Consider the following 15,080-nt stretch of genomic DNA (forward strand, 5'->3'; position numbering starts at 1 on the left):
AAGATTCTAACCAAGATGGCAACCCTGGCTAAACCTGCTATCTTAGAGAATTTTTACTCCAAACTGCAACATCAACTTTTACTCAAAAATCAGCCTGCTGACCGACCAATAAATTTTGGACTTGTCAGCCTCATAAGATATCACATGAGCCAAATTTTTAAAATAAACAAACTAATAAATAAATAAATCCAGAGAGAGATTAAAAAAAAAAAAAAAAAAATGGAAGGAAGAAGGATTTCTCTCAATTTCTTTATATTGTTTGATCTGCTTTACTTCACAATTTGCTGCTTAGTTATTTCTTTCTAGTTTTTAAAGAAATGTAAGTAATTTTCAATAAATGTAAATGCTTACTTATTTAATGCTATTTAATTCAACTTCTTTGTATGAGTGGATATATTTTCATTCTGGTTTCCTATTTTTTTTTAATATTATTTCCTTTTTTTTTTTTTTAAGATTTTATTTATTTATTTGACAGACAGAGATCACAAGCAGGCAGAGAGGCAGGCAGAGAGAGCGAGGAGGAAGCAGGCTCCCCACCGAGCAGAGAGCCCAATGCAGGGCTAGATCCCCAAACCCTGGGATCATGACCTGAGCCGAAGGCAGAGGCTTTAACCCACTGAGCCACCCAGGCGCCCCAGGTTTCCTATTTTTCAAATGGGGTTCCTGTTAAGGTTCTCAAGTTGCGTACATTATCACTAGACTTTGGGTCCCAGTCTAGCAATCACAATCAATTCTCTTTGGAGCCTTCAAATTTTCTTAAAACCATGAATAATCACTGCAATGAGGGAGGCCACATATCAGGGGAACCATGGCATATCTCCCCCAAAAAAGGAAAAATAGAGATCTTACAGGTTTTGAAGGGAGAGTTTTTAGTTGACATTGGAATGAAACAGTGATTTGATAGGCCCAAGCAGAGGAAGGCAGTGAGTAAAGGGGTTACCGTTAGATCTGGACTGCAAATTGGCCCTGAATCCTGTTTCATTACAGACTTTAAAGTTTTGATTGATGAAAAGTGTTATGGCCAGAAAGCAGGGAATTTCATGGGTCATAATTCAAAACTGGTTAACTGTGCCAACTTGAGTTCGAATCTTCAGGCAGGAGTTAGTTCATTCTTACTGATATAATTTCAAATGGCAAAGTTTCTGACAGTCTAGGATTTTAGAGAATCGCGTTCCTCAGTGAATTAGAAGGCAGTCATCTTTCTCAGAGAAAGAGATTGTTATGTTACTTTGTATTTGAAGTGTGTCCTTGGGGGAAATATTGTTCCCTACCAACTTTGCAGCTGGTTTTTCTGATGTCTTTTCTAATTTGGGTAATTTTTTATTTTCTCAGGAAGTAACAATGTCCTCCCAGAATCATTTGCAGAACTAAAGAGAAAAGAATTTCTGAAGGAAGATATAATAATATTCTCTAATATATTTGTTATTTGGCTGAAGCCAAGAAAGTCTGAAAAACTCATACCTACAGCAAAAATGTAAACCATATTATTAAAGAAGTTTAAAGAAATACACACACACGAGGCCCCTGGGTGGCTCAGTGGGTTAAAGTCTTTGCCTTCAGCTCAGGTCATGATCCCAGGATCCTGGGATCCAGCCGCATAAGGCTCTCTGCTCAGCAGGGAGCCGCTTCCCCCTCTCTCTCTGCCTGATTTTTGCCTACTTGTGATCTCTGTCTGTCAAATAAATAAATTAAAAAAAAAAAAAAGAAATACATACACACACACACATATTTATATATAAAACTTTTTTTTTTTTTAAAGGGATTCTTTTTTTTTCCTTAGGATTTTATTTATTTATTTGACAGAGAGAGATCACAAGTAGGCAGAGAGGCAGGCAGAGAGAGAGAGGAGGAAGCAGGCTCCCTGCTGATCAGAGAGCCGGATGCGGGACTCGATCCCAGCACCCTGAGATCATGACCTGAGCCGAAGGCAGCGGCTTAACCCACTGAGCCACCCAGGCGCTCCTATATATAAAACTTTTATACCCAAAGCTGATACTAAAGAGAAATACTTAAATTTAACATTAATTTGTCACTATATTATAGTAATGGGCAATGACAACTGAGTATACGAGAAGGCAGAATTCAGGAAGCATTGGAATGATATTAAACAAATAATTCTCATCATAATTTTGTTCACTTACACCAGACAAAAATTGTGACAAATATCAAAATCACGTTGCTATGGTACCTACTTATTGCTTCCAATTTATTGAACATATGTCTAAAAACTATTGTAAATTATGTTTAGGTTAGTGCCCAAACAAGATGGGAATGAGAAACCAATTTATTTACATTGAGACTTCAAAAATAAAAATTTGACAATTTCAAGTGTAGTGATGTGGAGTATTATGTACATTTCTGGCTAGAATGTAAAATGATGATATCACTTTGAAAATTTGTTTTAGATTATCATTTAAATTTGAATATTCACATATCTTGTAGCTTAAGAATTCTACTCTTAAGAATATGTTTAAAAGAAATTTGGGGGCGCCTGGGTGGCTCAGTAGTTAACTGTCTGCTTTGGCTCAGGTATCTCAGGGATCTGCCCTGCATCAGGCTCCCAGCTCCATGGGAAGCCTGCTTCACCCTTCCCACTCCCCCTGCTTGTATTCCCTCTCTCACTGTGTCTCTCTCTGTCAAATAAATAAAATCATAAAAAAATAAAAATAAAAAAAGAAATAAAAGAAATTTGCACTGTTAAAACAGAAAATATGTGAAAGAATATTTATAGCAGTCATATTCATAGTGTTTAAAAAAGAAGAAAACAAGTACCAATAATAGATGAGTGGACAAAAATATTACTTAAGAAGTATTTAACATTCAATAGTTGGATAGATGGGAAAATTAGGTTATCCTGAAAATAATTAAATACATATATTTCAGATTATATACTAAAAGAATACTGATCAATAAAGAATTAATTAGTAAATATGTAAATACAAAGATTTTATTTAAAATGTGAAGATAAGACATAGTCATTCTCTGGGCACTGAAATACCAGGTAAGATTATAGGTGTTTGATTAATAGTTTTATTTTTCTTGCTCTTTGAGTCATTTATCTTTCACAGGGTAACCTCTGTTTTCAGATCTGTTTGGTATTATAGTTTCGTTAGAAAGGAGTTGTTCTCAATTTGTTCTTTCCTGCCCAGGAATGACCCTTCCTGATATAGATTAGAAACCTAATTCCTGTACAGGAATGGATGAGTCAAGGGTCAAACAGGGTAAGCATGCCAATAGTCCTTGTGTTACAGTTACAATTCACATCAAGGAGAGAGAGCAAAGGTCAGGGCAGTATGTGGACTGAGGAATTTTAATAGAAAAGCTATATTTAGCCACTCGAATTGGTAGCACTATAAGGAGTAGGTCAAATTTTTTTCAGGTAAACAAAAGTAGAAATGATATATGTGGTATCCAGCATCTGAAGTCAATCTTAACACACTTAATTTGATGTATTTCTAAAAATCCAGAAAGGAGATGTTCTCATATGGATAAATAGGTTTTGTTAACATAAAACTAAATGTACCCATTTTTGGGGTTGTGTTTTTACTTTTTTGATGGTGTCTTTGAAGCACAAGGGTTATATTAACTTTGGTGTTGTTCAAGCTATCATTTTTTTCTTTTGATGATTTTTTTTTTAAATTCAAACTGCGATTTTATTATCTAGCTTGGGGTTTTGAACAGTGAACATAACGGATTTGTCCCCACTTCCATCCTTTTCTTTCAAAATGAGTTTGAAAAGCTCTTTCTCTCTTTTACAAGCTGGAAAGTGTCCTTGGTACAATGAAGACTCAAATTGTATCTTATCGTCATGTCCTGGAACACTTCTTTGAAAGAATATGATGTCATTCCCTTCGTCGCTGATACTGTCTGGGGGTCTCATTTCCTTAAAGGAAATAGTTTTGTTCTTACAGGACAGAGTAGACATTCTATTACACATCACAGAGATGGTTACCGCCAGACCTCTGGTGAGGCTATCTTTATACGTATTTATGATAAATATGGTATGGGATGCGCTTTCTGTACAGTCAGAATCAGGCATATCTTCAAACACTGGTTGATTGCCCTCATTAATGAAGAGAACTTGGTCGTTCAAATTTCGTATGATAGAGAGTCTAGGTTCAAGCTGCCAAAGTAATCTGATTCCAGGTTGTCATCATTTTCAGCTACAAAGTAAAGTATATTGTCAATAAATTTCATTCCCACAAAGTTGATGCAGTTGTCTTCTACTGGGTTAGTAGCCATCTTTATTCCTGTGCTTGACAGTTTCCTACGAGAGGAAGGGATCTGGAAAGTTTGAGGTCTCTCTTTTCTTGAGGCCGTGGAGATGGGAAAAGGTGGCAGTCCCTTCAGCCGCTGAAGCCGGCAGCTGAGAATGCAGAAATCTGCTTTGGAAAGCAGAGCGAGCTGGTTGTCAGTTCTAATTGCCATCTAGGAGGAGACCAAGCTTCTGGGGGAGGATCTTTTGATGATTTTGATGTTGTTTTTGTATTAAAGAAGATTCTGCCCAAACTAAAATAACAAAAATACAATTCTAAGAGTTCTGTACACTTAGTTCTTATATTTAGGCTGATGATCCATTTGAATTAATTTGTATCACTTCATAAGAAAGGAATTTAAATTATTTATTTTGAATATGGATATTTAGCTGTCTCAGCATCATTAATTTTTATTTATTCGTTTACTTTTATTATGATAAGAACACTTAAAACAGGCGAGTAGAACTACATCAAACTAAAAAACCTCTCCACAGCACAGAAAATGATCAACAAAATGAAAAGGAAACTTAGAAAATGGGAGGAAATATTAGCAAACTCTGTAATTTGATAAGGAATTAATATAAGGAACTCATTTGGCAATAGTAAAATTAAATTAAATGTAAATAAAATATGATTTTAAAAATGGGGGAAGGACTAAAATAGGTCTTCTCCAGGGAAGACATACACATGGCCACAGGACCATTTACTGAAAAAAAAAAAATTTGTTATTTTGACACTCCTGTTGAGAAATAATCGGCTATTGATAATTTTAAGCCTTACTTGGGATGCCTTTTAATTTATTCAGATAGTCCTCCTTTCTTTCAACAATGTTTTGTAGTTTTCCACCTACACAACTTTAATTTCTTTTTGTAAGCTTTTTCCAATATTTTGTTCATATTGACATAGTATATGTAATACAATTAATACAGTAGTGTATATAATACATTCAATTTTCATATTGATCTTGTACACTGATATTTGTGTGAACTTGTTTATTAGCTCAAATACATTTGTTAATTTTTTGGATTTTATATATACAAAACCATGTCATATATAAATAGAGATTGCTTTACTTCTTCCTATTCCTTTCATTTCTTTTTCACATTAGCTGTTCCAGCTAGCACCTCCTGTAAAATGTTCAGTTGTGATGAGAGTGGGCATCCTTGTCTTGTTCTTGATTTTAGGGGAAAATTTTCTTTCCTTTACCATTTAGAATTTTGGGAGACATACTTTATCAGATTCAGGAAGTTTTCTTCTAGTCTTAGTTTGTTGAATGTTTTTCTTCAGGAAAGTGTATTAAATCTTGTCCAATGTTTTTATTATATCTATACAGATGATATGTGGGTTGTATATTTTATTTTATGAATATTGTTTATCAGATTGATTGTTTTGCATGTGTTGAATCAATTTTACATTCCTGGGATATGTATATGCCATGACACCTGGTCATGCCATATAATCTTTTATGGTAATTCATACTATCTTGTTGAGGATTTTTACATGGATATTAATAAAGGACATTCATCTGTAATTGATTCTCTTGTAATGTCTTTGTTTTTTTTTTTTTAATATTGACCTTATAGATGTATTCTTTTCTTTTTTTTAGGTGCAATTGTAAAAGATTTGCTGTTAATTCTATTTAAAACAATCGGTAAGAATTAGTCAGTGAAGCTATCTGGCCTTGTCTATTCTTCACCAAAGGTTTTGTGACTAATAGTTGATTATCATCTTATTGTTATAAGTCTATTAAAATTTAATCTTAAGTCAGTTTTAAAGGTTTTTTTTGTAATTTATCCATTTCATTAGGTTATCTAGTGTATTGGGAGTCATATGTTTAAAGTATTACTAATTAGGGATGCCTGGGTGGCTCAGTTGATAAAGCGGCTACCATTGACTCAGGTCTTGCAGGGATCAAGCCAGGCAGGCTCCTCAACAGGGAGCCTGCTTTTCCCTCTCCCTCTGTCTGCTGCTCCATCTGCTTGTGCTCTCTCTCTCTCTCTCTCAATCTCTGTCAAATAAATAAAATCTTTAAAAAATATTACTCATTCCACCACAGGAATCAGAAAATATAAAAAAATAAAAGACATCCAAATTGTTTAGGAAGAAGTAAAACTCTCATTATTGCAAATGACATTATACTATAAATAGAAAAGACTCCACAAAAAAATTACTAGAAATGATAAATGAATTCAGTAAAGTTGCAGGGAAATTAAAAATCAATGAACAGAAATCTGTTGTATTCCTGTACACTAATAATGAAGCAGCACAAAGTGAAATTAGGAAAACAAATCCAATTTATTATTGCACCAAGCAATAAAATATGTAGGAATAAACTTAATCAAAGTGGTGAAAGACCTGTACTCTGAAAACTATGACACATTGACAAAAGAAATTTAAGATAACACAAAGAAATGGAAAGACATTCCATGCTCATATTTGGTAGAACAAATATTGTTAAAATGTCTATACTACCTAAGGGAACCCACAGATTTAATGTAATCTCTATCAAAATACCAATTGTATTTTCCACAGAACAATCCTAAAATTTGTGCAGAACCATAAAAGACTTCAAATAGCCAAAGCAATATTGAAAAAGAAAAACATAACTGGAGGTATCACAATTCCAGATCTCAAGTTACATTACAAAATAAGAGTAATTAAACTAGTATGTTACTGGCATAAAAATTTACACACAGATCAATAAAAAAGAACAGAAAACCCAGAAATAAACCCATGATTGTATGGTCAATAAATCTTTGACAAAGGAGGAATGACTATACAATGGGGGAAAAACAGTCTCTTCAACAAATAGGAAAACTGGACAACTATATGAGAAAGAATGAAACTTCACTACTTTCTTTCACCATACACAAAATAAACTCAAAATGGATTAAAGACCTAAATATGAGACAGGAAATCATAAAAGTCCTAGAAGTGAGCACAGGCAGTAATTTCTCTGACACTGGACATAGCAACATTTTTTTTCTAGTTGGTATCCTGAGGTAACAAATAAAAACAAAAATAAACTATTAGAACTACATCAAAATAAAAAGTTTCTGCCCACCAAAAGAAAGAATCAACAAAACTAAAGGCAACCTACAGATTGGGAGAAGATATTTGCAAAGAACATATCTGATACAGCGTTAGTATCCAAAGTGTATAAGGAACTGATAAAACTTAGCACCTAAAACCCAAATAATCCAATTTTAAAAAGCTCAGAAGACAAGAACAGACATTTCTAAAAAGAAGACATACATATGGCAACAGACACAGGAAAAGATGCTCAGCATCACTCACTATCAGGGAAATACAAATCAAAAACCTCAATGAGATATCATGGCACACCTGTCCCAAGGTCTAAAATCAACAACACAAGTAACTAACAAGTGTTGGCAAGTATATAGAGAAAAAAGAACCCTCTTGCACTGCTGGTGGACATGAACTTGTGGGGCCATTGTGGAAAATAGTATGGCAACTTACCAAAAAATTTTAAAATGTAACTATCCTATAATTTGTTAGGCAGTCAATTAGGCATGAGGGAGGAGGGTTAAAGCAGATGTTGGCCATGCCACACCCGAGGGTTAACAGCCACACATTTAGAGCCACCTCTGAGGGTTACAGAATAAGAAGGCTCAGTCACAGGGCGCCTGGGTGGCTCAGTGGGTTAAGCCGCTGCCTTCGGCTCAGGTCATGATCTCAGGGTCCTGGGATCGAGTCCGCATCGGGCTCTCTGCTCAGCAGGGAGTCTGCTTCCTCCTCTCTCTGCCTGTTTCTCTGCCTACTTGTGATCTGTCTCTGTCAAAGAAATAAATAAAATTTAAAAAAAAATTTTAATAAAAAAAAAAAAAAGAAGGCTCAGTCACAGAGGTTACTGAAAAGCGACAATGGGTACTTCCAAGAGCTGAGCCTGTGCACAAAAGGTGCAACTTGCCCTTAGGGTCACAGCAAAAGGTCATTATAAACTCATAAATATACAATACATAAATAAATACAATTATAACAGAATGCATCATGGGTAGGGACATGCACAGAAACCAAAATGTTGTATAACCACCAGCTCTCAATCAAAACTGTCAACCAGGGTTCCTGGGTGGTTCATTTGGTTAAGCAACTGCCTTAGGCTCAGGTCATGATCTCAGAATCCTGGGATCAAGTCCTGGTGCTCCCAGCTCCACAGGGAGTCTGTTTCTCTCTCTGACCTTCTACCCTCTCGGGTCCTCTCTCCCTCTTTCTCTATCTCAAATAAATAAAATATTTTTTTAAATGTCAACCAAAGCCAAATTTACATTTTCACAAAACAGTCGTAAAAGGATGCAGCTAGAGCTTTTCAGTGCTATTGCCACTCTTGCTCCAGCAGTGACCCACTTTTATTCTTGAAAGTGTACTATACTTATCTACTCAGTATACTACCTCCCCATTCCAGTCTTGGTTCTCCAATTCTTTTGGTACATGTGGGACAAGAACAAGAACTGAGTGACCTGGTAGCAGACTCAGTAATCACACTATTGGGTATTTACCCACTTCTAGTGGAAGTAGTATCAGGTCTCATTTAACAAGCAGAACAGAGCACACCTACGTAAAACTGACCACTCTCTGGCCAAGGATGAAACACTGCTTGTAGACAAGGAAAGCATCTGCAGACAATTGACCTGGAGGACAGAGCAGCCAAAACATAGCAGCAGAGTGCACGCAGCACACACCAGCAACACTCTTGGAAGTTTCAGGCCCTGGACACTTCCTGACATCTTCATAAAGTCATTCCTCTCAGAAAACAGGAAACATAACAGCCTTTTCTAACACAGAAGTAGACAGACACTTAGACAAAATGCTAGAACAGAAGAATTCATTCCAAATAAGATAAGATAAGGTCATAGCTAGTGATCTAAGAGAAATATATATAATTAATATGCCTGATGGAGAATTTAAAGCAACAATCAAAGATACTTGGTGGGCTTGAGAAAAGAAAGGAAAACTTCAGGAAGAAGTCTATACTATCCTAAGTAATTTATAGATTAAATGCTATCCTTATCAAAATACCAACTGCATTTTACACAGAACTAGAACAAACAAAAATTTGTATGGAACCACAGAAGGCCCCAAACAGCCAGAGCAACATTGAAAAAGAAAAACACAGCTGGAAGTATCAAAGTCCTAATTTCACATTATACTACAAAGATACAGTAATCAAAACACTATGGTACTTGCACTAAAAAAGACAAAAGATCAATGGAACAGAATAGAAAGCCCAGAAATACTCCCACAATTATGTCAATTATTCTTTGACAGAGGAAGCAAGAATATGCACCAGGAAAAAAGGCAGCCTCTTCAATAAACGGTGTTGGAAAAACTAGACAGCTACATATAAAAGAATAAAACTGCACTGCTTTCTTTTACTGTGCAGAAAATTAATTCAAAATGGATTAAAGAGCTAAATGCGAGACCTGAAATCATAAAAATCCAAGAAGACAGCACATATAGTAATTTCCTGACATTGGCTGTAACATTTTTCTAGGTAAGTATTTTTTTTTTTTTAAGATTTTATTTATTTATTTGACAGAGAGATAGAGTACAAGCAGGCAGAGAAGCAGGCAGAGAGAGAGGAGGGGAAGCAGGCTCCCCGATGAGCAGAGAGTCTGATGTGGGGCTCGATCCCAGGATCCTGGGATCATGACCTGAGCCGAAGGCAGAGGCTTTAACCCACTGAGCCACCCAGGTGCCCCTCTAGGTAATCTTTTGAGGCAAGGGAATCAAAAGCAAAAATAAACTATCGGGACTTCATCAAAATAAAAAGCTTCTCCCCGGGGGGCGGGGGGGGATCAACAAAACTAAAGGGCACCTACAGAATAGGAGAAGATATTTGCAAAAGATATATCTGACAAAGGGTTAATATCCAAAATATATAAAGAACTTATGCATCTCAACACCCAAAAAACAAACAATTCAATTATTAAATGGGCAAACAGGCATTTTTCTATAAAGAAGACATACAGATGGCCAAAAGACACATGAAAAGATGCTCAATATCACACATCATCAGGAAAATACAAATCAAAACTCCAATGAGAGAACACCTCACAACAGTCCCAGTGGCTAAAATAAAAAACACAAGAAACAAGAGTTGATGATAGGAAGAAAAGGAAATCTCTTGCACTGCTGGTGGGAATGCAAACTGGTGCAGCCACTGTGGAAGATTGTATGGAGGTTCCTCAAAAAGTTAAAATAGAATTACCCTATGATCCAGTGATCACATCACTGGGTATTTACCCAAATAATATAAAAACACTTATTCAAAAGGCTATATGCAACCATATGTTTATTACAGCATAATTTATAATAGCTAAATTATGAAAGCAGCCAAGTGTCCATCAGTAGAGGAATGGATAAAGAGGTGGTGTGTGTGTGTGTGTGTGTGTGTGTGTATGATGGAATATAATTCATTGAAAAAAATAAAAAAAATAAAATCTTGCCATTTCCAATGACATGGCTGGAACAGAGAGTATAAGGGCAAGTGAAACAAGTCAGAGAAAGACAAATACCATATGGTTTCACTCATATGGAATTTAAGGAACAAAATAAATGAACAAAGTTTTTTAAAAAAGGCAAATGATAAAACAGACTCTTAACTACAGAGAACAACAGATAGTTATCAGAGGGGAGATGAAAAGGATTAAGAGTAACACTTATCTTCATGAGCACGGAGTAAGAATTGTATTGAATTGTTTAACCATTCTATTGTACTCCTGAAACTAACATAACATTGTATGTTAACTATACTGGTATTAAAATAAAATGAAAATAGTAAAAAATTTTAAAAATTTAAAAATTATTAATAGATTGGGATATTTAAATACAGTATTATTCTTTGAATTAATGTGAAACACTGATTTAACATTGGTAATTGACCTTTATATTTGTATAAAAATATACATATGTATTTTAATTCTAATATTTAAGAATTGGTTACTCTTAAAATTGTTAGGATGTAATATTAAACATCAACTTAAACATATGAATATAATATACACCTTACTACTTAAAAACTGCATAATCCTTGGAAAGCAAGTCTGTGCTGTGCTTTCTTATTTGAAAATGGGTATGAGGAAGGATTCTGTTTTCTAGGAATGTCATAAGGATTCACAGAAACAATTTAGGATCAGAGGATTAGAAAAATATTATCTATTGGGGCGCCTGGGTGGCTCAGTGGGTTAGGCCTCTGCTTTTGGCTCAGGTCTGCTTTTGGCTGGTCTCAGGGTCCTGGGATCAAGCCCTGCATCAGGCTCTCTGTTCAACAGGGAGCCTGCTTCCCTCCCTTCTCTGCCTACTTGCAATCTCTGTCTGTCAAGTAAATAAATAAATCTTAAAAAAAAAAAATGTTATCTATTAATGCTATGTTAGTGATTATCTTAGTAAATGTCCGTATCTTGTTCAAAGTTCGGCTTTTTATGCCATCTCTGTGGGAGGTCCTATAGAAGCAAGGGCTATGCTTTTTCACTTTCTATTCCCCAGAGTTGTCAGCTTTTCCAGGACTCCCCTACATGCATACTTTCAAACATGCCAATAACCATTAGGCTACAGATTAACCAGGTTATTTTTGTCAATTCAACCCCAAGTCAAGTTAGTGCTATAAATACATAACTGACTCCAGAGGAAGGCATAAAAATCCCTTGGGAGCCACCTGGGTTTAGGAAAGAATACTTTCCTCTCTCTACCTTTAACCTTTCATGTGCAATACTTGAGTTTTTAATCTTACCATTTGTCTTCTCAAACTCACACTTTCTAACATGGAGTGCCTGCCCTGCTCTCTATTTGAGCCCCACAGATCAATGATACAGACACAAAGACAGCAAGGAATGGCAGAACACTCTACTTAACAACAATGGTATTATTCAAACAAACATGTCTTCATACAAACAAAACATGTCTTCAATAGAAATATTTTTCTTCTCTTCCATTTATCACAAAATAGCATTCTTCTGATTCATTCCTTGTAATTTTCTTGAATATGAGACTTAGAACGCTGAAATTAAATTTTACTAATGAGGGACGCCTGGGTGGCTCAGTTGGTTAGACGACTGCCTTCGGCTCAGGTCATGATCCTGGAGTCCCGGGATCGAGTCCCACATAGGGCTCCCAGCTCCACCGGGAGTCTGCTTCTCTCTCTGACCTTCTCCTCACTCATGATCTCTCTCACTGTCTCTCTCTCAAATAAATAAATAAAAAATCTTTAAAAAATTAAAAAAAAAATTTTACTAATGAAATATTACATGCAAAATTTACAAATGGTAAGCAACTTTCAACGAGAAAATATTCATAGAAAACAGTAATTTTGAGTCTCTTGCAATGTCATTTAAAAACAATATCTTTTTTCTTTAACACTGGAAATCTTTATACCTGAATAGTTATTATATTCACTGAAACACATGGCAGAAGCAGTATTTGAACCTGTGCAATTTGACTCTACCGTCTTGCTTCACATTGTACTCTTTCCACTGAATTGCATTTCCTGATTTTCTCTGAACAAGACTGAAACAATTTCCAAAAATAGTGTAGACAACTAAAAGCCAGAAAGAAGGGGCACCTGGTTGGCTCAGTGGGTTAAAGTCTCTGCTTTCGGCTCAGGTCATGATCCCAGGGTTCTGGGATCGAGCCCCGCATCGGGCTCTCTGCTCAGCAGGGAGCCTGCTTCCTCCTCTCTCTCTTTGCCTCTCTGCCTACTTGGGATCTCTGTCTGTCAAGTAAATAAATAAAATCTTTAAAAAAAAAAAAAAAGCCAGAAAGAATAAAATAATAAAAATTGAAATGTTTAAAAAATATTAAAAGCTTGATTTTATTAAATACTAAGATTAATATAAATCAGTAAAATATGTGCTTAGTTCCTTTTTTATTTTGTCCTGATAAAATCGTACTGCATTTCCTAGTAGTTTAAAATTCATAAAATGACTATTAAATTTGTATGCATGCAACTAAAGATGATTCTCTTTCTTCACAAAACAAACTTCAAATTAATTTTTTTAATCCTAAAAATTAAATTTTTATTACCAATTATACTTTAGGTACAAAGGAAAAGCAGGGAGAGTTTACTATAAAATAAAAATATCCTCAGTACTTTCCAGATTAATGTGGAATTCTAAGGAACAATTAACTATATGTAGTTGTGAAACAAAAAATACAGCAAATACCAAATGACAAATTACTATGTAATTTATTGCCATGTCAGAACAAATATAAGTGCCCAATATTCCTAGTACAGACACTCAATATTAATCAATTAATGAGAGACATTTAAGTAGGAAGAATATATATGTGAACCAGAACAGTTATTAAAAACTGTGAAGAATGTTGTGTGTGAAAAGAATATTGAAAGAAAAAAATATTTGCAGTAGAGGCCTGAAAGTCACATAGATTGTAGAAAAACAGGAATATAAGAAGAGGTGACCCTAGACTGAAGTGTAGTAGTGAAAAGACAAGTCAGGCTCAGTTGGAGGAATCCTTTTGGAAGCAGCAAAACAAATTCTGGCAGGTTCAGAAATAAAACATCATCAGCCTGTCTTCCTGTTCTATTTCCCTGACATTTTTCTATCCCTCCACAAACATACAGAGGGACATTAATATCTAAAAATCAATAGGGCAGTTAGTGAGAGAGTGAAAATGCACCAAGTGTCTGTGTATTCTGTGCATGTGTTTACATTTTAATATGTGTTAAAAGTGAACCAACAATATAGTATGAAAGGCACAGGAACCCAGAAACAGAACTAACATTAAATATATAATCTTATTTAAATTTAGACATCTAGCTGGACAACTTTAGTTTTCCACAGGATGTTGATTTGGTGAAAATTATTGGAACTTAATCAGTTCTTGAACTGAAGATCAATCTGCAGTTCACATTTATGATTCTGGTTATATGTATGACAGTATATATTTGTATCACTTTATTGGCACTTACATTATTTTTTTCTATAAAAAATGCAATAATTAAACTATAAATTTGATTTTACATGCATTTTGATGCCATATATTTATTGTAAAATAATTTAAGGTAACAAACTTTCAACTATTGGGCCTCTTATAAAGTACTCATTAATACTTTAAGGTATTCTGTTGATTATTTCAAATAACCTGCAGAATAATGGTAAGGGTTTCAAAAGGTATTTTTTAACACTAGGTGAGAAATAAAATGCTAAGGGAGACTTTTGGTTGTCTTAGTTAGTATGCAAAGTAAGGGTAAGGATAATATTAGTGTAAACCTCTGAATCCAAAGTTCCTTTGATTATATCACCTACATTATTATAAAGAAAGTTAACAAAAATGAAATAATGCACATTTCACATAAGATTAACATTTTATGTAATAGGTGTCATTAATCAAAAAGGTAATTTTTATTGTATTGTTAGAACACATATCCTTCAGAAAGGTACTGGAGGAGACAACTAAAAAAAAGAAAAACTATAATCTTACTTTTAAAAATTACACCACTCATATTGGTAAAATGGCTTAATGCCAAAGCAATAAATACAATAGGAATTCTGCTTATGATGATAATGGGATGGGCGATTTGGCAGTTGTTAAAAAGAACTGAAGAGAGAATTATGGAGGTGAGTGTCAGAAGGAAACATTTTGACTTAAGCAAGAAAAAGCAAAAGTAAGAAATATACAAAAGAGATTGAAGGACACAACATGAAGAACTAATATATGAGGTATTATTGAAATAGTACTAAGAAATTCCCCAAACTGATTAAAGTATTCAGGTGACAGAGTAAAGAATTCTCACTAACACACACACACACACACACACACACACACACACACACACACTGCTTAAAA

General features: G+C 34.8%; 1 protein-coding gene across 1 annotated transcript; it reads right to left on the reverse strand.

The window, feature by feature from the left end:
• Nucleotides 1–3,640: 3,640 nt before the first annotated feature.
• On the reverse strand, nt 3,641–4,430 carry LOC101682197 (interleukin-18-like). The gene is given in 2 exon segments (XM_045070891.1): nt 3,641–4,125; nt 4,128–4,430. Coding segments are annotated over 2 exon segments (786 nt in total). The 5' UTR covers nt 4,429–4,430.
• Between the last annotated feature and the right edge of the window lie 10,650 nt (nt 4,431–15,080).

Source organism: Mustela putorius, unplaced genomic scaffold (genome assembly GCF_011764305.1).
Source record: "Mustela putorius furo isolate JIRA1106 unplaced genomic scaffold, ASM1176430v1.1 tig00003974_pilon_pilon_pilon, whole genome shotgun sequence".
Taxonomy (NCBI): domain Eukaryota; kingdom Metazoa; phylum Chordata; class Mammalia; order Carnivora; family Mustelidae; genus Mustela; species Mustela putorius.